This window comes from Anopheles stephensi, chromosome X (genome assembly GCF_013141755.1).
Source record: "Anopheles stephensi strain Indian chromosome X, UCI_ANSTEP_V1.0, whole genome shotgun sequence".
Classification (NCBI taxonomy): Eukaryota; Metazoa; Arthropoda; class Insecta; order Diptera; family Culicidae; genus Anopheles; species Anopheles stephensi.
The window spans coordinates 3,413,250-3,440,602 of record NC_050201.1 but is presented as its reverse complement, the minus strand read 5'-3'; the positions used below and the strand labels follow the sequence as shown (position 1 = coordinate 3,440,602).

The following is a 27,353-nucleotide window of genomic DNA, read 5'->3' as shown; positions in this document are numbered from 1 at the left end:
ATGCAGTCGTCCGGAATTAGCGGGTCATAGTGGGTCATAGTATAGCCGATCGAAACACCTGTCCGCGTAGGACCAATATTGAGACTCTCCAATGCTGATAAATTCCTCGGTTATTAGATGAAGATCCTCAGAAGGTGGAGGGATCGTGACGAGTTGAACTGAGATGTGCTGGTGGCATCTTTGGTCAACAAGACCGGAGCAGTTAACAAATGCAAAATGTCAAGTTCATTTTTTTCCAGTGACTTAACTTTTATTTCGTTCCATTTTGTTTCTACCAATCCACGATGTTTGGGTTCGCAGATCTAGAGCAGAATGGTTGATACGGGTCGCTAGAGCTATTAGCCGAACGCAATAGGGGTTTTATTAGCGGAGGGAGAAAAAAGTAATAAGCAAAACTCCAATTCCTATAAGTACACTTGGCGCCGATTATAGAGCGGAATAAGCTGAGAAATAATTGATGCAGGATTCGCTCCCTAAAATATCTGTATCCATCCTTAAAGATAGCTTAGATCTGTTAGATAAAATACTCTGCAACTTCACCCTTGGGCTTTAGGCAAGATTGTTTCGTGATGAATATCCCAAGGAAGAAGTGGAAGTGCCTTCTCGTCATTGCCAAAGCTAGCTTGGCTACAAATGGATTAATAATGCTGGAGCCCCTTATAAGCCTAGCCATTTCGAGTAATCCATTTAGCGGGTGTATACCATCGGGAAAGGAAACCCGTATTAATAGCTAGCGATTTCTACAAAAGATCTTACTCATAGTGATGTGCTCCCATTTGAACGCTCACGTCCCTTCTCTAAGATTCAAATGTTACAACACGCTTTAATGCAAATTCAGATTTCTTTTCCTCTACCATTAACGTGTAATTACTGATATGTGTAGGGGTGATGCGTATCTCTCAGCAGATAGAATTATTGTAACGCGCAGAGTCGGAAGAGCCTTCTCGCTCTCTCTCTCTCTGTTGTAGCGTGATGTGGTCGAGATCGATTAAAACCTAACAGAATTAGTTACTGAGTGGAGATGGGACCGAATCAGTAGAATTGACCTTCTCCACTGCTCGTCGGGATGCGTCCTGCCTGAGCGATGGTCGCCGTTGGTGGTGAGCTACCGTACTGGTAAGAGTCCTGCTGCTGTTGCTGCTGGCTGTGGTAGCTTTGGTGGTGTGGTCCGACCTGCTCGTCCAGCTGGTGCAGCGGCAGGAGATGTGGTACGGAAAGTGATCGATGTTGCTGGATGTTGGGCGAATCCATCCTCGGCTGTCCGCCGTACGACAGATGGGACATGGCCGACTGCATGTACTGCTGACCACCGCCAGCAGACTCTCCGAGAGGGTAGTTGAACAGTGCACCGTTCGGTGCGTTGTACATCCGGTTCGATGACTGTATGGTGGTGTGCCGGGCTGGTTGGTGTGAGGCGTGCAGCTGATGTTCCGCGTCCCGTATCATCGTAATGGCGGATGGACGCTCGTCCGAACCGTGACGTCCGTAGCCGGGTGGAACTTCGGAACCTTCGCCGACGTAGCCGATCGTTGCCGGCATCAGGATGGGCACGGTGGCGCGTGATCTGTCCCCGTGGTTGAGGTCGGCAGTGGTGGAGGCGATAGCGCTGACGGCATGCTGTGGAGTAGCATGGTGAAGGGTGATTGAGGGTATGCGAACTGGTAGGATATGTTTTACCTCTTCCAGGTCGGGCGTCCCACTGCTCTGCTGTCTCGCCGGTCCACCTTGCTCGATGGACGGAGATGTTGAATGCTGTTGCGGCTGCTGCTGCTGCTGTTGGAGAGTTGGTGCGTACTGCGGAAAGGAGCCTTCGTTCACGTCTCGAGATTGCTGTTGCGGTGTGAAGCGATGTGAAGAGGGATGCTGGTTGTAGCAAGCAAGTTCCGCTTCTGCAAAGCTAGGCCCACTCGCCGATCCTAGGAAGTGTGTCTGGGCGCTGTGGTACTCGGTGGTGTTTGGCATGTAGGAAGCGGCATAGTTGGGGTACGCGTAACCCGAGAGGATGTGTGAGCTTGGGTGTGACATGCAGCTGGACGACGATACGCTTCTGGTGGCGTGATGTCCGTACGCGGCGGACGCACTCTCCAGCGATGATGATGAGTCCCGATGGGTCTCGACACCGATAGCCGAGATCCAGTCTCGGGGTGCGTACGGTGAGTTCTGGCTGTGCACTTGCCCCGATACTGGCGATACGTTGGGCGTGGCAGTCGACTGGTGAGGTGCATCCACCACCTCCATGTTCGTAGGCTGTGCCTCCTCCATGAAATGACAGTCAGCCGCAGCGATGGTACTCCCGGACGGTTCTACCGGCTCAACACCGACCGAGTATAGCTCCACGGGTAGCGGTGGGTCGTACGGAACGGTGGCACTGCTAACCGCAAAGCTACCGACACCCTCATGCGGCAGCTCTATTTCGTAGCTAGCGCCGGTGGACGGTGCACTAGCCATCAGGGTCGTCTGCTCAATGGTGGATGTATTGCGGTGCGTCGTCCGACCTCGGGAAGACGTTCTGCCGGACGATTGTTTGTGACTTGTCCGTGATAATCCGCTCGTCGAAGGACGCTGCCCATCGGACTGTGGGTACGTGCTGGCAACCGGGCCAGACTCACCGGACGAAGCAACATCGTCCATCGACGATGGGCTTGCCAGCTCGTTCAGCTCCGCATAGTGGTCCTCACAGCACTTGCCAGACTTGGCACCAGCACCGGCGCACCGTTTCGACTTCTTGCGCCGCGGCTGATACTTGTAGTACGGATGTTGACTTTTGTGGGCCAACCGTAACTTTTCCGCCTGCTCCACGAACGGCTGCTTGTCGTCATCGGTCAGGCTCCTGGAGGAAACAGAGGGGAGCAAGAGGGCGAAACTATTTAGTCTAGAGAAGCAACAACTAGCGGAGCCTATCTTCCACAATCGATCGTCTGTTTGAAAGCGATGTACAGGTGCCGGTGGCCTGTTTTTTTTTTTGGGCTGTAAAAGCTATGTAGGAGGAGGATATTCTTGCTGCCTTGTCCTTGGTGGGCGCAGACATTGATCCCCGTCCTTCCCGTTCCCGCCGGGGAGGTTGTGCCTCACGATGAGAGCTTTTGGGGAGAGTTGTTGGTATAGAGAAGAGACCCACCCCATTGTACAGAACTTTGTTTGTGCAGCTTTTCCTAGGTTTGGTAGTACTAGGACTAGTACATCGTCAGGGTGTACATGTACTTAGGCAATGCATCGACATATGTGGCAACCCGTTTCATCGACTCCGACTCCGAACAACACTTCCGCCGAAGAAGAACTAAACATATCCAACGACACAACAAACAACCAGCAATGAAAGAAAGTCATTTGTGTTAGGAGAGGCACATTAATAATTGGTAGCTATCAAACTTGGAGTTGCGATGGAGTTTCATTAACCCAAAACTGCTACGGTGTCTAGCTTATGTACATCTACTAGAAGTTCCATTAAAATGGCGATGTTCCAGTGGCTTCAGTTATACGATTCCCATAGCTCTGACATTGAACGCATGAAGACTTCTAACGTAAGGGCTAAGAACTACCAGTATTCCGAGTCCGTTATCGTGAAACACCGATATCGAAAAAAGGGCATTAAAATACGAGGTGTGTGTGTGTGTGTGTGTTTTATTTTGCTCGCTCCCCCTATTTCATTGTTGACACACGTGCGAGGCAAACAATTGATAAGTTTGCATGTCACATGTTTTATGCCCAGTTCTGGTCCCTCTGTTTGGTTACTGTAGAGAGAGAGAGAAAGGCGTAAGAGTTCCGTGCCTTTACGTCGACTCCGTCGGGATCTTCGAGACACATAAACTACAGGATGATGAAGGGTTGAAGAATATGCCAAGACCTCTAAGAGACCCTAAGAAATCTAAAATTCTTCGTCCAGATATTCGAGGACCCGAGATATTGGAGGGTGAGACGAAGAAGACTTTGTGTTTTTCTTTTAGAGTTATTACAAGCTTTTCAAGATTCAAGTTAAAAAAATCTGGTAATGAGGTTACCGAAAATTAATGCTATATGTCTTAGAGAGGACTTCGACGGGGTATTCGAGGACCCAATACTAAAGGGAGAAAACGAGAAGAATCTGCAAATTTCTTAAATTTTCTTCTAGAGTTATAACTGGCTTAACAGCAATATGGCGTCGCAGTTTTCAAGAATTAAAACAAGTTCCAGGATTCTGGTAAATCGGTTCTTTTACCGTTTCAAGTCTAATTTATGCTCTCGGTAAGATCTTAGATTCAACTCCAAATGCAAGCAAATAGGTTACCGATAAATAATGTCCCATACTTCGATGTGGACTTCGTCGGGATATTTGAGGACATACACGCAAAGTTGGAAAGGTTGAAGAATCTGCCCAAGTCTTCTCGGTAACTTTACAAGATTCTAGTGGAGTTGTTTCAGATTTAATTACAATCTCTTTAAGACGTAACATTATCGACTCAGAACACTTGGTTATTACATCGCTTCAAGCCTAATTTGCGATTCCCGTCCAGAAACCCGGTAAATATGTTAGCGAGCATTAAAGCCCTGTACTTTGACGCTGACTTCTTCGGGATATTCGAGGACACAAAGGAGGACATTTGATACGTTTCTGGTAGAGTTGTTAAAGATTTATTTCTATTCGCTTTTCCTAGATCTACGACTCAGCAATAGGGCCAGACCGTTCTTCAAGAAGCTATATAAAAATTCTACGATTCCGGCAAAAAAAGATCTGATACAGGAGAGTTCTTGAGAAAAAAAAGGTGAAGTTCCTTGAACACGAGAAAAAAAACGAACTTCAACTTCAATAAGACACCCTCACGCTAGGCACGCGTCATCGAGTGCCCAAGCCAAACTGTACAGGCGAGTGTGATAATGGAAGCGCGTGCAGCTGCTTCAACCTCACTCCTGGTCAGCAGTGACACCGACGGACGCCTGCCATATTGACTGTCCAGCCCATCCAACACCCCCTTCGTGCCCTTCAAAACCCTTCACGCGTCAAGATGTGTGTATATGTGTGGTGGGTTTTTTCTTCTTTCTTTTCCGTTTTGCTATTTATATATATTGGAATTGATCGTTTGTGTGCCACCTTCCAAAACAAGTTCGCTTTGCGCCCAGAAATTCAATATTTTTGCAGGTACAAGATGTGCCGATGGGGAAGTTTTTCCGATTGGAATGTTAATGTTCCTTCGTATCACAGTAGCACGCCTTTCTTTGCAAGGCATTAATCAAGCGTCCGGATTCTTTCTCGGTAGAATTCGATGTAAGTTTGTTTCCCTTCCCCGGATAGCGTCGATTGCATCGGGCAAAGTTTCCCAGCAAAAGAGGAAACAAACACCGGGCGGATGGCAAAATCTCCTTGCGCTCAAACTCAAACAGAGAATCACGCTGGTGTAGAATTCTGACAGCCCCGGAGTGGTTGGCCGAAGTAGCCGACGGAGCTTGATAATCTCGCCCCCCCTCCCCCCCCTCCCAATCATCAATCATACGCTCGGTTAGCGGGACTCATCGAATTATATTCGCGCGACTTGTAAATGGGCGGAAAATTTGATCCAAACTTTTCATCACTTGCTCATTATATGGTTTGCTGCTCAGCTCTGGACGGTTGTGACGTCTTTCGAAGGTTTTGCCGGTGTACTTCTCGGCAAACCATTCGCCTAGACCGTTCCTTCCACAATTTTCCGCACGGAAGGATGCACGAAGTAGTACGGGGAAAAACAATACGAATTGAGAAAAAAAAACCGTCGTTCGTCCAAAACTTTTTCGGTGGGTCTAAAGAATTATGAAATGAACAAATAATGGGGAGAAAGAAGGAAACTAAGGCAAAACAGTCGGGCGAGTCTCGGCATCAAAGTATGAAGTCAACCATTGAGTCGGGACGGGCAGGCACCGGGAGAAGAGCCTGGCCCTGAAACCCGCCACACCAACAGACGGTAAGCCATTTCCTTCCCAAAGTCTCACCGGGTTTCCAAGTACAAAGGCGCATTTAAAACATTAACCATGCATATTTATGGGCATCAGCTCTTTCCCACCTTTTGGACCCGGGCACGCGAAGGCTCAGCACGGGACAATCCCTAATCCTTGACGTGCGCTGACGAACAATCTCGCTGCTTCCGCTTCCTTCCGGAGCTGCCCGTCTTTGTCTCTGTGGGAAGCAACCCGTCGGGAAAAAAGGGGAGGCGAATTTTGAGAAGTTGCCGTAAACCGCTCGCCGACGCAACAGCACAGCCCGGCGCCATATAATCGTGGCTTATTAATTAATCCTCGTTGATCTTTCGTTCGACTGACACCGCCGAGAATACTGAAAACCCGTGCGCTTCCCGAAAAGTTCGGGAGCTGGATAAACTTTTCGATGGAAAATCGCACCAGCCAGACGCTAGATGAAAGCGAACGCTATTTATGCTAATGCCGTCCGCGTATGTATCGATCGCGCCACGGCATAATGCATCTTCAAGGAACGCCGAAAGTGATCAAGAGCCAAAACAAAATAAGAAATCAATATTTTTCTACACGCCCGACTAATAACTAGGAATCTCTCCAGAAATAGACTTTTCTTTGAATTTTAAGGGGAGCTAGACACAAAAGGTGCCGGCCAGCTGCGGGAGAGCACGTGGGCAAGATGGCGTCCCTGGACGATCAGCAAATCTCCCGCAGTGTCTTACCTTGGCAGCACGGTAACGATGGCGATGGGTAGGGGCCTGATAATTAATTAGCATAGCCAGCTTTCACTTACCAACCGTGCGACAATTTGTTCCTCGCTGTAGCATGGACGGGAGCAAAGTTGATGCTTCGAGTTGTTTTGCGTGCCTGCGTTTGCCCGCATGGTATCATTCATCAAGGTTCATCATTAAAATGTGTGGGGTGTGTTGTGAACTCTGCCAGTCGTTTGCAGTGGTGAAGGTTTAATTGGGAAAGTTGGAAAAACCATCGAGCAAAACTGCAACAATACATGTGCGCTTTTCTGGTGGTTCGCCAAAGCATCGTCGACCACGAGGCCGACTCCCGAAACAATGGCGGATGGGAAGCAATGCACCGGGGGGGGGGAAAGCTCACACACGGGGCTCGTTAATTAATACGGAAATAAACTGTTATTTCCTGGGGTTTTCCATCCACCGAAAAGTTGCCACCCAGCTGACGTACGAGCGGAGGATAATAACGTTCGCCAGACTGAAGTTTGCTGCACCGGAATGAAACGATTCCGGAAGACTGTGTGTGCGCGTGTGTGTATTATTTACAATCTTCCTCTGGCTCGGCCCAGGAGCTCACCATTCGCAGACGGTAAACGTCAATCAAGTAACCATTTAAGGCAGACAAATCTTGTTAGGCGAAACCCGGGCGATGTTGACAAAACCCACCAGCGACAAGTTCTTGCGCCGCACGCACGCTCGGTTCTAGCGTCTAGCGACGAACAATTAGAGAAGCATTTTGTGAGCAAAATTGGATAAAGCGTCAGTTGACAACTTTGCGCGAGAGACTGCCGACTTTTCCGACCGAGGACCTCACCGAGGACTGTCTGCCCGAGGGCGCTACAACGGAGATAAGACGCTCGGCAGGTCGCTTGCCGGCTGCTGCGACTGGTTGATGTACTGATTGTCTTAATTAGCTTCCGATTTTTGTTTGTTGGTTGGTTGTTTGTCGGAGCGAGCGCTTAATGATGTGCTTCCGTTGTGGCACACATTGTAAACGCCATTGTGTTTATGGCAAATTAATTCAAAGTTACTACATTGGACTTTTAACGGTGCATGTTGTTGCTCCCTGGAGCTGTCACCTCAACTGAAAGGTGGACAGATTGGAGAGAAGTCTGAACTGTGCAGTGTCCAGTTCTACCTGTCAGTTGTCCACAGCAACATCAGTGCAAAGGTCCAGAAATTTTGCTCGGACACTGCTTGCTCATCTCGAAAGTGCTCTACAGAGTACTACATGTACATGATACTACATTACTACAGAGTAATGTACATGAATATAGCATCAACGTCTCCGATCTCTAAGCTCAAACTGAGGAATCTTCTCCACGTAAAATACCTATTGCGATGGACGCATCATAAACCCTAAGGCTCCAAGATTCCTTCAAGATTCTAAGTCTAGGACAAGAACTCTATCCATAACTGACGAAACCCTCTTAATGGCGTTCGAGAGATGCTCAGAAGGGTTTTTGGTCCAGTATGTGTGGAAGGACCTTGAAGAAGCTGCTTATGAGCTCTACATGTCACGAGAATGGCATCGAACGACCCAGCCTGCTAGAGTCTAGTTAAAGCTTGAACAGTAGCGAGGACTTCTAGAGCAGGCCAAGACTTCGATAGCGGTCCTAGAGCCTGATAAGTAAGTTAGTAAGTAAAGTCAGTTGCACGTGGAGCAAGTTGCAGTAGTTCTGAGGTTCCCAACGTGACTTCAGAGGCCTTCAAGTTATTGGATGTTAGGGCGTTTTGGAGGATTATACGTCGAAGAGATCGCCTACGCAAGCCTACGATGTCCTCAAGGTCGGGGACTTCTTATAAAACGATGTCCTCAACGGTTCAACGAATATCCAATAGCTTAATATCTTGAAGGTTACTCCACCAAACTGTTGCTCCGTAAAGGTCTCTCTCTCTGATCAGAAATAGAATCTTAAAACGTTCCTCCAAGCGAGTACCCTTCCAAAGTAACGTCTCGCTAATCTTTTGAAGTGTCCACCTCCCTCCAACTCCAAAATCACTGTCCTTCCTTCTGTCCTTCCTTCATCGGCAGTGTGTGTGTGTGTGATAAATGTAGAATAAAAAGCCCCCCGGTACAGCGACACGCAATAGCTGCTAGAAAGGGTTTGCTGGAGAGCATATCCCCATCGAGTAAGGGTTCCAGGATCACCGTTACACGTTCGTCATTGACAGTCGGGGCGCGTATCTCACGTGCGTTTTTTTATCACCTCGGGGTTTGGTAATGCGACACCCTTTCCGTTCTAGTCGTTGAACGTGAAGCCACCCCTAAAAGGAATCCAGACGCGTTCCTTGTCAATGATCGATTAAATAAATAGATTTTGCCCTCACCAGGTTATCGGAATCCCGCATTTGGAACTCTCTCTCTCTCTCTCTCACCCTAGTGTTCAGCCGGTGTGTGAAAACTGAGATTATTAATGGCAGCGGCATTCTGGCGAGGGCTTCTCGAGATGGCCGTTTTATAAATTCCCACGCTGCCGGATGACGCTACGGAACCCCAGCTCCAGGGGGAGCTCAGCTGTTCGGAGTCCAGGCCACGCGGGTGAAAAGGTGTGACATTCCCCGACGTTAGCGAGATTCCGACGCCGACATCCAGAACTGTGGTTGCGTAGACGAACAAACTTCCAAACGGGAATATGGACGAAGGAAAAAGAAAGTTTCGCCCAATACCCCTCACAGGATAGAATACTTCGATTAGACGTTGAAGAAATCCAGACTCCAGGAACTTTACAATGTAATGTTTTTTTATATGTATACATGTCTTCAAGAGTAGCTCTGCGTGACATTGTTACAGCAACACGAGCTGTGGCAGCCCGCGTCCAGGAAAGTGGCAGCAAAAAACGGCGGCAACAAGGGCTTATCGTAAATTCTCATGGAGGAAATCCCGGGCCTTTGAATTTGTTGTTTGACCTCCTTCTTGACCCCCGTATTTGGCTCCCTCCGCTGGCTGCGGGGACCGTCACCGTGACAGCCACCTTCCGCGCGTGGTAGGGCAAACGCAAACGCAACCGTCACACCAGCCAACAGTCGGCCAACAATCGAACCGATTGTTGTCAATCTGTGACATATCCGTGGGGCCAGGGAAGTGGAGACCGCCACGGAGACGCATGGTAGTATTTAATTCGCTGCCAGAGTTAATATCGTGGCGATGGCAGTGACAGACTCTGCTGGAGACGCTTGCCGCGGTAGTGGGCAGGCAGGCTGGTCAACAACAGATAGACGAGCCCGAGTGCTCGTAACAGCTGTAAAAGCTTTGGCGGACATGTTCGGACGCGTGCGTCCACCGGAAAACAGATATCCAGGGTTCGGTTATCAGCTCACTACTTAAGTTTGATTAACCTGCACTAGCTATAAACAGTGTCCGGTGAGGAGTTCCTGAGGATGCTCTGGGGTTTTTTTTTTTGTCCAGGAGACTTGCTAGCTAGAAATCCAAAAAACCTAACGAAGAAGAGTTTCTTGAAGTTGCTCTTTTTTCTTGATAGCTCCCTCCAGCGATTCTGACATTCAGGGCCAAATCTCTTCTTGACATACGTTATTACTTCGATGCGTTCCATCAACTACAACTCCTCAGAGGTTTTCTTGTTCCCCCGCCAAATTTTACTTACTTCCAAATTTTACCCAAATCCTTGCTGATTTCGGAGTTTTGCAGACGCGGCTGCTGCTGGGCCATCTCGCGGCGGGCGGCCTGGGCCCACACCATGAACGCGTTCATCGGTCGCTTGATGTGCAGCTTCTTTTTGGTACTCGTTGACCTTCAGTGGGGATGAAATGGAGAAGGAGAGAAAGATATTACTTGCTTGCAGGAGGAACGGTTTTAGGTCTTATCAAGGAACTTTCGTCTAGATATCAGTAGGTGTGTAAACAAACTTTCTGCGAAATGCTTCTCTTCTTCAGTCTTCAACAGAATAGAGGCTCTGACATGGCGAGTCGGCTCGGCCGCCGGCACCAAGCTTTGGCAACTATTTCCAGGCGATTAAATTAAAACTGAAATTAAACGTCGCTCGCACCGGACGGAGCACAAACAAAACGTGCCGTGAAACGTAAACTCGACTTAGGGCTCGAATGTTGCGGCGTGGTTCCAATTCCTGCTTCGCCCATCCATTGTTTGCACGGAGCCGTCCTGGAACGCAGGCACCTGCGATCCAGCCCAGCCAGCAATTCCGAACGTCCGAAGAACCGGGGTCGGGACGGGGCAGCAAAAAAAAAAAAACAGGAAAATTAACCAACTTTTATTGCGCGACCAGCACCTTGCCGTCTGAACGTGTCCGTGTGCTTCTTCCTATGTAAACTCCACGACCGCCGGGGTCTCCACTCGCGTCCTGCGACTCGTTTCCTGCACCGATGATTGCACCGGAAATCGCTGCACGGCATCGCCATCGTCATTCGGCCGGGCGACACCTAATTATGAAAATAGGAAGAAGCGGCCCCCGGGGGCGATAAGAACTAATTTCCTACGAAGAGACGAACTAGCCGAAACAACGGCCCGAAATTAAAAGGGAACCACGCACCCAGGACAAAAAATTTTTCTTGATGGGCGTGTGTGGGACTTTATTTTACGACCTTCTCTCGGTGCTGCCAACGCTGATAAGGGGCAACGCCTCGGGTCGGTTCCTCTTGTTGGGAGGTTATTATTTGCACTTTTGCGTCCTGCATCCGTGGTTGTAGACTTTGATCTTCCGAGGTTCGCTTTCCCAGAGTGCTGCAGGAAGGAGGCTGTAAACGCTGTGCCGATTCAGAACTTTGGTCAATCGGTTTGCGCCTCAGCCGAGGTGAAAGTGGCATCGCGAAGACGCACACACGCACATCAAACGCAGTGCCTCGTCACGGTGCATTTGCCATCGAAGATAATTAAGAGAGAAGTCGTCCTCTTGTCTGCAGGCCGCGTGCGATCGTCACACCTCACAGACGCGAACTCTCGTGTGTGGTGAAAGGTCTCAAACTTCTGTCACTGCTCCAGGATGGGCGCTCTTTGAACCTCTCGGTGAAGCTATTCGGTTACCAGAATTCCGGATTCTAGCGTACGCCGCCTGGAGCAGCAGCATTCGCTTCAAGATTTCTTAATTAGGTGTCTACGATTGGTGGCGGTAGCGCACTGCAAAAAAAAACCACCAACTCATACCCATAAGTGGGATGAAAACAAAGCCGCGACAACAGTAATACACAGCAAACAAACAAAAAAATGCTTTCCTGTCTTCTTGAGCGCAGCTCCGTAATCGACATCTCCCGATGTCCGATGCTGTGCACGGAGACGCATGACTACTCGCTTCCTGGCGACGGTCGGCGATCGCGGGATCGCTATCTGTGAGTCATTTAGATTGCAGCCACGCGAAACGAAGCACGCCGGGCCCAAGATTCGCCCGCGGAATCCGCGCAGTCCACAGGGCGAGAGATAGACACCGTCAAGACCAACAGCAACGCGTACCCATCAACGCGCCTCTACACGACGAGTTACGATTTAAGTGGTAAATGAGCCATAGCTTCTGGGGTTTCGCGCGGTGGGGAGCGAGAAGCGTGCCCGGAGATGTTTTAAACCGAAAAACCATTAATAATAACACCGCTCGTCCGGGCGCTGGCGTACGCTGGAATGCATCCAGCGTTGAGGAAGGCATAAGGAAAAGAAAGAGTTGGTTGGGATGGGTAGAATCGTTCTCTTTGGGGGGTTTTTAAAAATCTCTGTCGCATTATCTCGGAATCAGATATGCGCCCTATTAAATGATGAAATTATGATCGACATCGGCCAAGTTGCGGGGTAGATGGGATCATGCAAATCATACAGTGATGGACATAACAATGCGCCGAAAGCCATATGACTACAGGGAATAGTTGTGTGACTCAAGGGAATATAGTAAATCGGTTTTGGAATATTATTAGACTCCCCGAGGAATTTGCAATCATATAATGGAATCTTGCAAACACTTACAGGGGAGATTTTAATTGCTACTCTATAAAATTTTAAAATCAGCTGTGTGATTTTCTGTCGAGCGTTTGGTCCGCCTTAACTAGAACGATTATATGAATGCAAAGCTCCACAACGGGCTTTCAATAATCCACTATCGATTTGCTATATTCCCTTAGGGATGCTGGATCAAAGCCCTGGATCCGTTTTGGAAACTTTTTGTTTATAAAAATTAACTTTAATAAATTTATTTTTGTATAATAATCAATCTAAAACTATTATAAATCTATCTGACTGATTTAGTCATAGGGAAACCAAGTCAAGGAAGGAATTATTAGCTTACCAAGACCTACTGAGGTTTTTTTAAGTTACAATTTTTAAAAAATATTTTTTTAATTAGAGGGTCTTATTGTTTTGTCCAGCACTGTAAATGATAGTCAGAGAATAGAGCAGAAATTTTCAAAAATTGAAAATTGTTATTTTCATGTCGAAAAAATCTAAATATTTTTTAAATAAATATTTGCTATAATCTGGTACAACATGTAGGAATATTGTATACATTTAGGCGCAAAAATCGAAAATATTTTTTAAAATTATTTTTAAGTGACGTGAGTCAAAATGAACGATTAAAAAAAGGAGAAAAAAATCGAAAAACAAATTCTTTCTAATAAAATTGAATAAAAAGTAGCCAAAACAAGGTCATATAATAAATAAATAAAAACATCATTATTTAAACACGCGTAACACTTGCTCTACTTGCTGGAGCAATTTCTCCCACGAACCAGCGAAACGGTTGCAATGACAAACTGCAAATTAGCAGCATCATCATCATCAGCAGCAGCAGTAGCAGCAGCATCAACATCGCCGGGCGCATTCCAGACCACGTGGAACGGATCAGGGTGTGCACCGAAGTGAGCGAATCCGGCCGCAAATATGATGCTTGTCCCTTGACCTCTCTCTGATGCTGCTGATGCTGATGCTCTGTGTGATGAATACCATCCGGTCTTGCTGCCCTCACTTGTCTTGCTGCGGTGTATGTGTCCATCATTAACGTTTCTTGGAAAGCCGAACTGGGGTGGGGGAGGAAACCGGTGCCCTGTCCGTTTCCTTGCCGTCTGCCCCAAACTTTTAATGTCTAACTTCCAGCAAATGAAATGATGCACGGAGCACACACACACTCATGTTAAAATTTGTTGATTATTTTCTGCGTCACCCACAGAGGATGCACTCGAGGGATGGGGAGAAGAGTGCGAGGCGAGCAACGATGCAAATGTAATTAAATCAAATAAATACAATCAAACTTCGGCACGCCAAATGCCGACCGAGAGTGCGTGTGTTGGCGAGATAAGCTGAGGCTGGACGATGCTGCTAATAGGGCGAACGACGCTTGCTGCGAGGTTTAACCTCGGACGACGGTCCGACGAATGCACCACTGTATCCAAATTGTGTATTTTTGAGGGATTACTGCATCAACGATTCTGGTCGAGCCGATGGTCCAGCAATCGACGGCATCAAAGAATGACAGCTAATGACCCTTAACATACTGGGCTGGCATTACCGATAATGCTTTGCGTCTGTTTTTTTTTTTTGTTTGGTTGTGTGAGGTATCTCTAGTTGAGGGAGGTCTAGAACCGTCGGTATGTATGATCTAAGATCTAGTGATGTAAGCTGGCTCAAGATCAAGATATTGAGCGGACGCCCAATACAGAAACCCAAAGTGTCCAGAACAACGAGAGCAAGAGAGTGAGAGGGAGACATCAGAAACTCTGGTCGAGAGTATCGGTGGCAACAGCGTTTTATAAATCTAAGTTTTTATCCCATTGACCTCACACTCCATTCACCAAGAAGTCGACGTACCAAGCACCTGCACTCCAAAACTCAACCCCCCTCCCCCCCCCCAATCTTCTCCTCGATTCGTCCACCGAGTGATGCTGACACTTGTGACGATGTGCGGGTGACAGCGACCGCTGACAAGAGCCAGAACCACACACTCGGCGGTCGGCAAGTCACGGTGCTGGCGATGGCAGCGAAGTATCGAAGATGATCATAACGTGACTGATGGAAACCACCCGGGTCGGGTCGGAAACCGCACAATCGAAGATGATGATCACATCTCCAGCGGGCTTTCGTGGAGGCTATAATCGGGACCACATTAGCAACGGCTGCACATTAGAACCGACAACCAGATGCTCGCGATTCTAGCTGCAACCCCGGCAGGGTCCCGCTTTCTCTTCTCCCGCCGCTAAAAGCCGTGTCGAATGTCTTAGGTTCGCTCGGGCTAGATGATTAGCTTTTCGGTCGGTGCCAGAATTGCCACCAAGCCACCGGGACGAGCGTTTTTCTCCATTCTCGGTCGTAAAACTGCCCCCGTATGTAGAGCTTCGTGAGGCGAAGGCCTGTAGCGAGTATGGGCGAGATTGCAGTTGCACAATTTTATTGCACACGGGTCGGGTGGTCTCCCCCTAAGCGAGAACTCTGGGAGGTGGTCGTAAAATGAATTTGGATGAGAGGTTGCTGGAGGAACCGTAAATAATTTCAACCGGAGAATTGATCTGTCATAAGAAGCGTTCTACACTCGTATGGTTAACGCTTGGAACGGTTTGCTGGAAGGCGCGATTCGTCATCGGGTGATGCTCAGTAAGCTTACATTTAAATTAGCATCTTTATTGGAAACTGAGTGGCGTTGAGATGATCTGGAAGCGAAGTCATAGAAATCTCGTGGTCTTGAAGTCTAAGACAAAGATGGCTCAATTATCCGGCAACTCCCACAACTCATAGAATGGAAGTCAGTAAGGCTCAGAATAGCTCACTGACGTTTGTTTTGTCTTTGCGGTATCAGTCAACATCGTCCAATAAACCTCTCTCTGCAAGCCAACCTGTCACTACACTATCCTAGGGCGTTTTTGTTCTTCTCATAACCACCGGCTCGTTATTGAACACATCGACCAACGCAATAAACATCCCAACGCAACCCAAACCGAAAAAAAAACAACCGTCAGAAGGTTACAGTCACACGGCCAACAAAACTCATTACGGGCGTGAAAACATTCGGTAGGGACCGAACGAAGTTTGGTAGGATAGCGGACCAAAACGGAGGCTCGAAAACATCCTTTAGCGTCCGGGTTATGGATCTGGTTTCGGGACCACGAACCTTCACCAAAGTTCGAAATGGGTGTTCAAGAATCGACCACCGAATCGTGTGTGAAGGAGAGCACCAGAAACTGAGGCATATTCCAAATGGGACCTCGGTAATTAGCATCCAATGATCCGTTTCAGGCACAATTAGTTATTGGGTCTGCACGATCCCTCCGTTGGTCTTGAATGTCACCCTCGTGTTGCAACACGTCACACTTTGATAGATGCTCCATACCGTCAGCGATTCTCAGACGAGCTCCGGATAAGGTAATCCTTTTTAATATCGCCGTCTTCTTGATTCCACCAATAAACTGCTCGATTGAGCGAGCAGTTTGTTACCATTTGTTTAGTCGCTTTACCTGCGTGTGTGTGTGTGCGTCTATAGTCTTTCATTTCCTCGAATCTACATGATCCGGATATTGGACGACCCTCCCCCCCTCACCCCCTCAACTGACAGACCACCGAAATCCGATTGCCGGAAAGCGTTTTACGTGGTTTGTTGTTTCTTTGCTCTGTGCGTCTGCGAAGAAGCGGACATTGATTCCTTTGGGGCATGGCGGCTCCAAGGATTCCAGGTGTGTCCAGCAGGACGTTGGTGTGTTATTTTTAGTCACACGTACGCTTGCCCAACGCTAGCCTCTTTCGCCGTGGTGAGCGGAGATGTCTAAGTCCAGTGGGTCCATTAACCCCAGGAATGACTTCCTCAGTGATTGAACTTGTGCTTGCTGATGTTTGATATCATTCCATCAATGTCTCATTCAGAAGTTAGTACAAAGATTGAAACTAGACTAGAGAAGCCGAGTCTCGTCCGGATGACGCACCTGGAGGTACAATGAAATGAAGTTGAAATGTATGTAAACCCGGTACGCCAAAGGCGGATATTGGACCGAGGCAGCAAAGAGACGCCAAAAACACCCTTCCATAGTTCTCCGCTTTGGAAAGCACACCAATAAAGTGCCGCGGCGCTTCACTCACCCTCACCCGGTTGCTCAGTAAAAATGCTTCACGCGACCTAAAAAAGGCAGATGAGAATAAGAAGCTGCGAGAAGGGAAATTAATGGTGAGAAAAACCACCTCTCTCCCACACACTTTTCCCTTCCGCTGGTGACACTTTGCCGGCATCGAATTGGACGCTTGCCCGTGTCACACATCTAGGCGGAAATTTCGGTGTACTTCGAACCGTCCACGAGGTTTTAATTTGGCCATACACACACTCTTTTGCTTGCGGAGGCTCTCCCGGTGCGGTTGTTAAACACCTCATTTGAAATTCATAAACATCACCCTCCTCCCCCCCCCCTCCCAACCTCCCTTATGGCGCCTTCAATGGTCCGAGTTTTACGACCTTCCGTAGCTGCAAGAAGCCGGTCTTATGCGCGGTCCGTAATTTTCGTAAGCGGTGTTGCGGAAGGGGGGGGGGGGGGGTGGTTTTTTTGTTCGGCGGGGTGATGTCTGTCGCGACGTTTGAAATATTACAGCTCACCCGACAGGCATCATCTTGGCCTCTCGTCAAGTGCGGCGTTCGCTTCGAAAGCAAACAGCGCATCGATGCGGCAAACAATCGGTATTGACAATCGACAGCTTCCGGTGGTCGGGCTACAAACTGGGGCACAAACGGGGCCAAAGAATGGCCACGAATCGGAAGTTGGTAGCCGAGACTTTTTTGCCTCAGCCAAGATTCTTCTCTTGGTGTGGATTCTAAGCCGCGCCGCGCTGGATGCCTTTGAGCTGCAAATCTAGTTCGAGCAAGTTCATCGTGCGGTTCAATAACCTTCTGGTGGGCATTCGAAAGCGTGCCAGGGTTTGTACTTGGGCACAACTCTCTACAGAATCGGTAGCCGTATCGAATGAGTCACCTTTACTAACCCTAAGCCATAAACCAGATTCCCTTCGCTTCTTCGTGCCACTTGAAGCCTGCCCCTAATCCTACCACGGCTGCGTCCTACGGAGTTTACAGTCCCGAGTCGAAACGATGTCGAATGTTTTATTGGCGCCTCATCTGTGTTCAATCAATTCGTGTTCACGAATGCATCCCGTACCATCCCGAGACCGGCATGCAGTGATTGCAACCCGTCCAGCTCCGATGATTTCACAGTGAGCGGAATTTGCTGGTAGAATTTCAGCACCTCAACGGCCTGTTACTGTTTGATCTGACACTTTGCGTTTGTTTCCTTTGATTAAATTGCTCACAACGATGCCTCCGGATGCCTTCCAAGACAAGGTTCTCCCCCGTTTTTTTTTTGGGCCGCACCGACACTGTGCTCGGCAAACACGGGAACCTCGAACCATTTAACCAAACTAACTAAAACTAATAAAGTCTTCTTCGCCCAGTCAACCCGGCAGGCTCCACAAGAAACGCTTTCTCATGTCAGCTAGCGGGTTGGCGTCCGCCCAACCACGGAGGGTGGCGAGCAAAGAGAAAGGCGGAAAAGCAAAAACAGCCACCCGCCCGTCACTTGTTCTGAGCGGTTCGAGGTACTCGGAGATGTGTGTGTGCGTGTGGTTGTATTTGTTTGAATTTGCATCTGAATTACGCAATTTGTGAGCTACTTGTTGTTTGTTTGCCCGGTAAGACCGAAGAACACATGACGCGCCCCACACCGCGGCGGTGTCGACAAAACCGGGGGGTGGTGATCAAAGTTTATTTCCCCAGCGCTGATGACGAAGGGTGGGAAAGTTTGTGTAGCGCGGGACAGGAAGGCACGGGCGGTCTTGGAAGGAAGTTGGAAGGTAAGCCACAATATATGTTCGTCACATTTCGGCATATCATGCGTCAAGGCGGGCGTACCGGAACGCCGAGCCGAAGTCATCGGTAGAACGTGCGCGTGAAGTAACGCAGCAAAACGCTGGCGGTGGAGGAAGCGCAATATCATCTACCAGCAAAAGCAATCACCAAGAGAGAGAGGAAGAGAGGGGGGAAAAAGAAGCGGGAAGTTATTGCACCTACGGAGTTGGGGCGTCGAATAGCTGGTGCCGATGAATGGGCGAAATCAAGCACCAACTTCCCGATTCAAGCTTTCAAGTGGATTTCTTCCTGTGGAAGGCTCATATGGCAGTGTCGGATGTTCCGAATCTTATTGCGCTGAAGTACAGAATAAAGACCGTCCCGAGCAGGAACATCCCGGAAGCGTATGAGAGGCAGCGAAAAAACCTGAAGCCTGGCTAACAACTGTCAAAATTAACTGGGCAGGGAGAGAGAGCGAGAGCGAGAGAGGGAGGGGGAGGATGTAAACGGAGTCACAACAAGTCAAACGAAAGCCGAGCCGTATATGTATATTCAGGCCAGGTTCGCTAGGTTCCCTTCTTCTGGTACGTTACCGATGCTGACAGCCAACTGGAGCGGAAGTGTCGGGAGATCACACGGGGCGCAATGTATTGACGGTTAGCCAACAAAGCAGACCGACCTCCGAGGTTGCACCCCGACTCGCACGCATCAATATGTGTGTCCCATGGGAGGTTAGGCTCCAGTGTCTCTCCAGAGTTTCCAGCCGCACTTGAAGAAGCCGATGGAAAGCTAGTGTTGTTTGAAGAAAATCAGAAAGCAAGTGTTTAACGGCCACCAAGACACCTGCTTAAAATCGCGCGAACCTTTGCGAACATCGCATGACTGGATGGCGGGTGCAGTCCTCGGAAAGGGGGGGGATTTGCGCCAACCGACACACACGCAGCACGGCAGTGTTTCCTAATTGAATTATGGCCCTCCCCAACGCTGCTGACGGGTTTGGTGTCGCCACGTTTGATGCGTTCCATTTGCCGGCCCTGCACTTTACGCTAATTATCGGGTCTTTTGCTGTACACCTCGTCACGCACACACACACACACAGCGGACGCCGGGAAATGAATTTAGCGGAGCGCATAAATAAATATAGATCCGAGCCCGAAAGTTGCGTGGCCGCTGCACTTAGCACCTTTCGCAGCCGGCGGTAGAAGGACAAATCCCGCCAATTGTTTATTTTGTATCGATTTGCATCAGCTTGGTGCTTGGTGCTTGGTCCGGTTGATGCAAGGTGCATCGCTGGAATGTTGTGGTGCACGCTCTCGCTAACTCGGTGGCCTTGTGCTGGACGACCAGTCCCACATCTGGGTAACGTCTTTAGCAACTCTAGCGAGCTGGCGAGGACCACATCAGGAACACATCAGAAATCACGATCCTTAATTATGGAACCGAGGCTCAAGTGTCATACGCGGGCCAGACATTTCGGGACCAAGAAGTAATTCTTGGCAAACAGCGCAACACGTGCACACAATGTAAGGCGCCGATTGTAGTTGCCGTTCAAGTGGTTTTCCATTAATGTCGGTTTGGGGCGTTGAAGGCGCATAAAGTGTTAAGTTTATATGCCGTTCAAAACTCGCTTTCCAGGGTTCCGAAAATTGCTTGAGGCCCCCATTACGGGCGAGTTTCCCGTAAATAGTCCGCATAGACTTTAAAAGTTGGTGCTCCAGAATTTCTAACCTCGACTTCGACTAGGTCTAACCGGCTAAGGCGGTCTCAATAATCGATCATCGATTCAACAGCGCGTTGTGCTTTATCATGCTGTATCGTGACCGTCATTCTACCCCGAACCAAACCACCATCCTGCATCACCGCCGCAAACACTTCAAATTCTTGCCCCCCCGCGGTCGGCGGGTACCTTGGACGCGGTTCGGCGAATAATCTGATGCGGCACGGTTTATCGTGTCATTGCGTGAACGCCAGTAGCGCCGTACCGGTCGAGCCGGCCATTAGTTATAATCAACCCGTTAAAACCTCAAACCTCATTACTGGACCGTGCCAGTCGAGTCCGTGCATGGCTGGCGGGATGTGGTCGAATGGCCAGCGACATCAGCCCAAGCTTCCGGTTTACCTCACAAGTGATTTACAGTACATTACACATTTGTATTACACCCGTCGGGGCGGCCGCTTTAGAGTCCAAAACGTGCTAATGTTTTCAGTGTGGCGGATATCACCGATCACAAACATTTGATTAGGTTGTATTGATTTTTGGTTTGGAGCGTTGTGTTGTCCAGTTGTTCAGAAATTAAGGACCCAAGATGAAGAAGCCGATTCGGATTGGTAAACGAAATCGTAGGATATCTCTAATCTCGACACAAAAAAAATGACTTCAACACCAAGGAGACTTCTGGAGACGCAACTCTCCAGGAAATTCGATGCGGGCGGAGTCGTTAGCGCCAGATAAAGTTCTGACCATGGTGAACTCACTTGCAACTTCAATTACCATGTACAGAACGCCCGAAAGCGCTGAGGCCCCACTCCCGACGATACGACAAAGAAACACCGCACTCCGGCCCCGGATGACCAAGATCCCCACTGAGGTTCTCCAACATTGACTGCGGTCGTCCGAAAAGCGCTGATGATGGGAAAAAAGAGGCATGCCGCCATTCTGGAGATTTCCTCTCGAGCTGATGAGCTGTCGAGTGTAGAGCGGGTGGGGTGAGTTTTGCGAGTCTCGTCTGTGTGTGTGTGTGTGTGTGTGGCCATGCAAAGGGAAAATAATAATGCCGACAAGTACCGGCCGATTGACCGATTGGGCGAAAAATGTTGATCTAATTAAATTCTTGTCTTCTTTCCCCCCTTTTCTCTCTCTCTTTCTTGCTCATTTATCTGGTTCTTTGCTTTGAGCTGCTTCTATCGGATCTCTCACTCTCTCTTTCATGAGCAGTTGTTCTCTCTCTGTGTCTCTTTGGTGGTTAGCTTTGTGGCCACCCACAACGGAACCCCGGTGCAATCATCATCGCAATGGAGAATCTGAAGTGCGAGTGAATTTTCTTGATTCCTCAAGGCTCATTCTGCTTAATCCAACATCCCTCCTCCCCTCCACCCTCCCCCTCCACACGAGCAATGTCCCGCCGGCTAAGGCCGGCGTCCCGATGCTCATCGATCGGGCCGGCGAGATAAAATGAAATCAAATGAAATGAAATCAACTCAAGCGTGCGTGCGCACACCGTAGGCTCGTCCGCTGCCCGGGGCCCCGGGTTTCGGGAAAGGGATTTAGCGAAAAAGGCGAGCAGCAAAAAAAAAAAAACAAAACAACAAATAAAAGGGCCATCCCGCGGACCGACATCTTTCCACTTGGCGTTTGAAGTCGGGGCGAATCGCCGGACTGATCGCCGGTCCGGATCTACTGCCGAGGTTCGAAATGTGCAATCTAATCGTTATTTACATGCTTTTCCTCTTCATTTTTTTTTTCGTTTCCTCAAGTGTGCGCCGTCCGGTACGTTTGCATTAGCTGCTTGCGGCTCATATTTAATGCTGCTAAATTGCCGCTAACAGCCAACTCGCCCCATGGAGACGTGGGACCTGGTGGACATTCTAAGCGTCCAACATTCTGGCAGCAGCGATTCTTCCCATCCTCAAAACCACCCACAACTGCGTGATCTCTGCGAGTTTAACCCAGTTTAAGCAACTACAGTAAAACAAATAAAGCGAACCCAATGCCCAACTCTTGTCCGTCGAGCATTAGCCGGCAATTGTCAAATTTGACACATCTACCCGCTTTCGGTGAGTTTTCCTACACATTCCAACGCGCACCAAACACCCAAAATATGTAACCGATTTTTGGAAATAAATTGTTACGATCAAGACAGAAGGAACGCTTGTTCGGCCGCCCTCCTTTTGGTAACAAAAATATTCGAGTGCAGTGTGTTATGTGTACGGGTGTAAAGCTGGAGTTAAAATCTCTCAAAAGATGATTATTATTTGAGAAAAAAAAGGGACAAGTGACGGTTGGTCACGGTTGAGGGCGATTTTTATAGCTTCCATGTGTTGGAAGTGCTCAGTCGCGTTCTCCCAGGGTGCTCTAAGGGAGAAGGAAAAAGGTGACTCGCATCACTACACTCAACAAATGCGTGGACGTTTTTTTAAAGATTATTAACAATTAAATTAAGTTTCGAGTACTTGCTTCCTTTTAAAGTTTTTCCTTCGGCCTGGGAGATTGAATGAGACGCGTTGTCCGCTATAAAACTGAGCCCGACCTTTCTTTGCTGGCTATTACACGCCGATAATCGGTACAAGTTCTAAAATCGCTGCCCGTTTCCTTGAACGGCCTACCAGAGAAAGTAACGCGCCCTGGCCGGGATGTGACGCTTCTCCGACGCTAAATTCGATGCCACAGTAATCCCCCTGGCAGCGTGCCATAAAATTGAAGCGGGCGTGATGTGCGCGGTAAAGAATTTAAAATTTAAATACATCTTGGTGGCACCGTCTGACGTTTAGCGGCAAGGTGCTAAACACCCTGCTTGCTGGATCGTTTGATCTTTTTTTTTCTCTCTCTCGCTTGCTCTTCGTTCCCAGTGCGCCTTCGCAAACCGTTTTAAAAACGCTGGACGACGACGACGGAACCTTCCCAGGGAATGAACTACAATTAGAGGTAGCTTCAACTGAGGCGAGCGACCCACGTGTGCGTGTGTGTGTGTGGAATAGCATCAAACGACACAGTTTCCGTGATGCCAAGGCGCTCGTGAAGCTCCAGAGTCGGTATCGCTCTTCACGGACGGCAGAGTCCTTGAGTCTGTCACCGTGAAGCACCGCGGTAGGGTACCTCTTCAAGCTTCAAGGCGCTGCTACTTCTTGATCGAGAGATCAGCGAGACCACCCCGGCTAGAACTCCCAAATCACGAACGGCGAGTACTTCCCATCTTCTGATCTCGCTGCTTTCACCTTTCAACCTCAGGGAAACTAAAGCCGATTTAAAATTCCCTACCCGAAGTGCGCAAAGTGTGAACCAGCTTTCGCCGGCGTTTGTGTGCATTTGCATGTTGAATTGCTCTCTCTCTCTCGCCGGGGAACAGGTCCCCGGGTAAACAGGTGACACATCTGGTCAGATAGGCAGACGAAGATATCAAGCGAGGCTTTTTTTTGGCGCTGAGCGCTGTTATCTCATGCATGGGATTTTACCTGCTATAGATATGGTTGCTCTACCATGATGCTATAATCGATTAGGACCTCCGCAAAACTTGAGGCTGATCCACCGGTCCTTTGTCCTACTTTAATCTCCCTCCCTCCGCTTGGGACTCCCGAACGCCGAATGCCGATCTTTTCATCGGCCGGACAAGAAACAAAGCAGAATACAACAAACCCGCTGCGAAAAGGGAAGGCAACGCCGCGTGTATTATACGCTAACAGCGTGTGCCATAAAAATTCCACCATAAAAATAAACACAGCTTCGAAGCAACAGCACGGCGTAACACGGGCAAACACGGGACTAAAAAACCAAAACAGAAATATAACGATAAAGCTAGGGAGAAAGTCCACGGTTAGAAGGGTGTGTGGAGAGGGGGTGGCGGTATGTACCGAAACCGCGCCACATCAGAGCGCAGAAACGGGAGAATCAATTTACAGACTGACACCAATTGATGCATAAAATTTGAATAGCTAACATTTTATAGCACCTTCGCCTGGCCTAGCTTGGACTGCGAGCTAGGCGAGTTTGGCCTGGCGCGGGATTTAATTCTCCTTTTTTTTCTCTCTCTTGATTTTGGAGTCTTTATGCCTGATTCTGACCCTTTTTTTTTCGCCTTCCCAAAACCCATTATCAAATCGTGGTGCGAGCGAAGCCGGGCTGAGCCCGACCACTGTCCAGTTATGGTTCTCGTTTGTTTGATTTATGCTTTACGACGACGGCAGCGCATCGGACAATCGTTTTAACACTTCCGTTTCTTGCTTCTGCCCTCCCCATCAAAACCCGGCGTCCCCCTGCCTCCCCATCATCTTGTCCGTGTGTGTGTGTGTATGTGTGTGCCAGGGAAAGAAGAAAAGATAAAGCTACTCCACACGGCGACATGGGGCGCGATGGGTAAATATGGGGGACCCTGGACGGACACGGACAAAAGGCAAAATAAATAAATAAAGCCATATCTTTCGTCGGTTCTTGTCACCTTTAGGAAACGCATTTTCGCACTCCTTCCCCCTCGCACCCATCCCACCACGAAACCTAACCGCATCCCGTCCCTTGGGTCAACTGCGCTACGGCAAGGTATTAGCGAAACGTTGGAAAAATCGCAAATAGAAAGCATCCTAAGCTGGGGATCGCTGGATTGATTGCTCAACTACTTGATATTATGGAGCTCTGATAGCGATCGGTTCGTTAGGCTTTTGAAGAAAATCGCCATACAACTTGAAGCTGCACGAAACACGAGCAGAGTCTCAAGCTAATGCGGATTTAGCCAGTAATGTCCAAGTCATTTTCGTGATTTCGCAGGTCACATGGACATCTGGAGATCGCTTATAAAAAATTTGAATATATGAAGCTGTATCCAAGATAATGATGAGTCGTCTGCTATTACTGACTCTCTTGATTTGAGTTTATCTATAAGAGCTTGATAGTTAGTCCTGTTTATGAGGGGATATTAGTCTTGCCGTGGGACACCCAACCGCTTGGTGATTAGTTGTCAACGCTCAATCACCAAGGATATGTTGTCTTCATCGCGAGTCTTCATGGAGAGTCATCGTTGGTTGGGGGTTCAACCACTCAATTGTAACCTTCAAGAGATACCTCCCGGCTTGGTGAAGTCCTTGTGGTCTTGTCCGGAGTTCGAAAAATTAAATTGCAGCTAGAACTAACTGATATCGAGGCCCCGTTCTGTAGTCAAAATTATGGCAAATTTGAACAATAGTTTCACAAACTGCTCCAATATTAGGTCTATTGGGTCATGTATCAGTGTAGGTCATGTATATATGGCATGGCAATGGCAAACGAAAACCTCAAGCATGCGAGGATTCTAGAAGATGATTGGGACTCAAAGGATTATCATCCTGCTAGCTGAAGGCGGAGTCCTGACAGCCACGATCATTTAGAAGGCCCCAACTCCATAACGGAGGACCTCGTATGATTTCTCCGATAGGCCTCTGACACTGCCCTAATCATCGAATTGGATATCGAAGATGACTCCTTGAGACTTGATCCACAACTGGCTTCAAGTCACCTAAGAGACACTCGGGAAAAAATCAAATGTCACCATAGAGGAGCAAACCGTTACGAAGCGTTACATGTGGTAAACAATCTCCATGTGCCTATCTCTCCTCATAATGTTAACCAATGAGACACTTGGGTGTTGTAAGGGACTAAGAAAACACTGTACCGAGCATAGAAAACAAACACAATCTACCTGATCGGTGCTACCGGCGGCGTCCACTTGTACTCGGTGAACACCTTTTTGACCGCTTGCGTCATCTTTTCCTGATCCTGCGGTGCCAGCTTATTGTCGTCCTGCTCGGAATCGTCACACCGCTCCACCGCGACCGCACCGCCCGCCTCATTGCTTTCCTCCTCCGGCTCCGGCTCCTCCATCATCATCACCAGCCGCTTGTCCTCGTCCTCTTCGTCCGCCTCGTCCTCGTCTTCCTCCACCGTCGTCGTCGTCGGATGGCCGGCGGTTGCGGAGGCCGACGCCACCGCCAACAGCACTGGTGGTGGCGTCGGCGATGACTGCGATGACTCCTGCGTGCCATAGTTCGAGCCGGTCTCACTCGAACCGGGCCGCACCAGTTGGAACCCGTCCGGTCCTTCGCAGTCGCTCGATTCGAGCTTTATCTTCGCGTGGTCCGCATCCTCCAGCTCGTGGCCCGGTTCGTCGGCGGTTCCGCCGATTAGGCCGAGCCCGTTCGTGGCGGAGGGTTTGTAGAACTCGTAGTTGTTGTTGTTGTTGTTGTTGGTGGTGGCGGGCCCGCTCGGGTCCGGTTCGACCAGCGGATGGGCCGCCATCGGGTCGACCTGCGGATGCAGAAAGCTAACGTTCCGGAGCCGGAAGAGCGGGATCGAGATCGGGACGGGGCCGGATACGAGTCGTAGCGAGGGTGGATCCACCATCAGATGATGTTGCTGGTCGGTACCACCGGCACTTGACTGATGGTTGGGCATGCTGCGTTGCGCTGTACTACGGCAGCGGCCAAGTTTGATTGCAGGAAGTTTGGTTTGGTTTGTGGAGTGTGTCCCACACACCGTACCCTCTTTTCTTTCTCACACTATCACTTGCGTCGGAGGGGTTTTTTTTTTGCTTGATGCCAACACTTCCAAGACAAACTTCACTTTGGGGAAAACAATCACCGAAATCCTACCAACACTAGCACACGCGCACACTAGATTCTAGGATCGAAGCGATGCACCCAAAAGGGGATGCTGTTGGCACATCCGCCCGAAAAAGAAACCCCGAAACGTCCCGTCACAATCTTCTCCGGCAGACACGCGCTACGGTCTCTCTACAAACGGGGGGAACAACCTTAGAAAGGAACGCACACGTGCGTCTAAGCTCCGTACAGTTTCTACACCAATTCAAACATGCGCTACGCAGCGTGACCACCCGTCGCTTTAATAGTCGTGACGCAACGTCGCCCGGGCGAGTCGTGCCGTCCCGCTCCCCCAATGCTTCCTCTCTCTGTTCTACCGAGCATCTATCTCGCTCGTGAAATTGTGATCCGCTCGCATGCCCTCCCGTTCGCGCGCACCCGTTTCAATAGACGCCGAAAAGAGTGCGTATTCCGGATGATCTTTGACATGACCGCGACGCATATATACGATCGCTTGCGCCGGCGTCCCGCTCATGCGCGTGAAACAACTAGGGGTGTCGCGCGTAGCAGCAACGGTCATTGGACTGTCACGCAACATTGTATCACAGCTGCCGTATCACGCACGCTTCGGTAACGCTCACTGTTGGTTTGTGTATAA

General features: G+C 49.1%; 1 protein-coding gene across 3 annotated transcripts; it reads right to left on the bottom strand.

Annotated features, from left to right (window-relative positions):
* Positions 1 to 224: 224 nt before the first annotated feature.
* Positions 225 to 26,946, bottom strand: LOC118504368 (putative transcription factor SOX-15). Of its 3 annotated transcripts, XM_036038792.1 has the most exons (4): positions 25,798 to 26,946; positions 10,271 to 10,420; positions 1,678 to 2,830; positions 225 to 1,617 (listed from the first exon to the last, which is right to left on the bottom strand). In XM_036038792.1, the coding sequence occupies exons 1-4, from the start codon at positions 26,547 to 26,549 to the stop codon at positions 1,033 to 1,035; spliced, it is 2,640 nt and encodes an 879-aa protein (XP_035894685.1). In that variant the 5' UTR covers positions 26,550 to 26,946; the 3' UTR covers positions 225 to 1,032. The 3 variants fall into 3 exon arrangements, with proteins under 3 accessions (XP_035894685.1, XP_035894668.1, XP_035894676.1); XM_036038775.1 differs by having other exon boundaries at positions 225 to 2,830; XM_036038783.1 differs by having other exon boundaries at positions 225 to 2,830; positions 10,271 to 10,417.
* Positions 26,947 to 27,353: the final 407 nt, after the last annotated feature.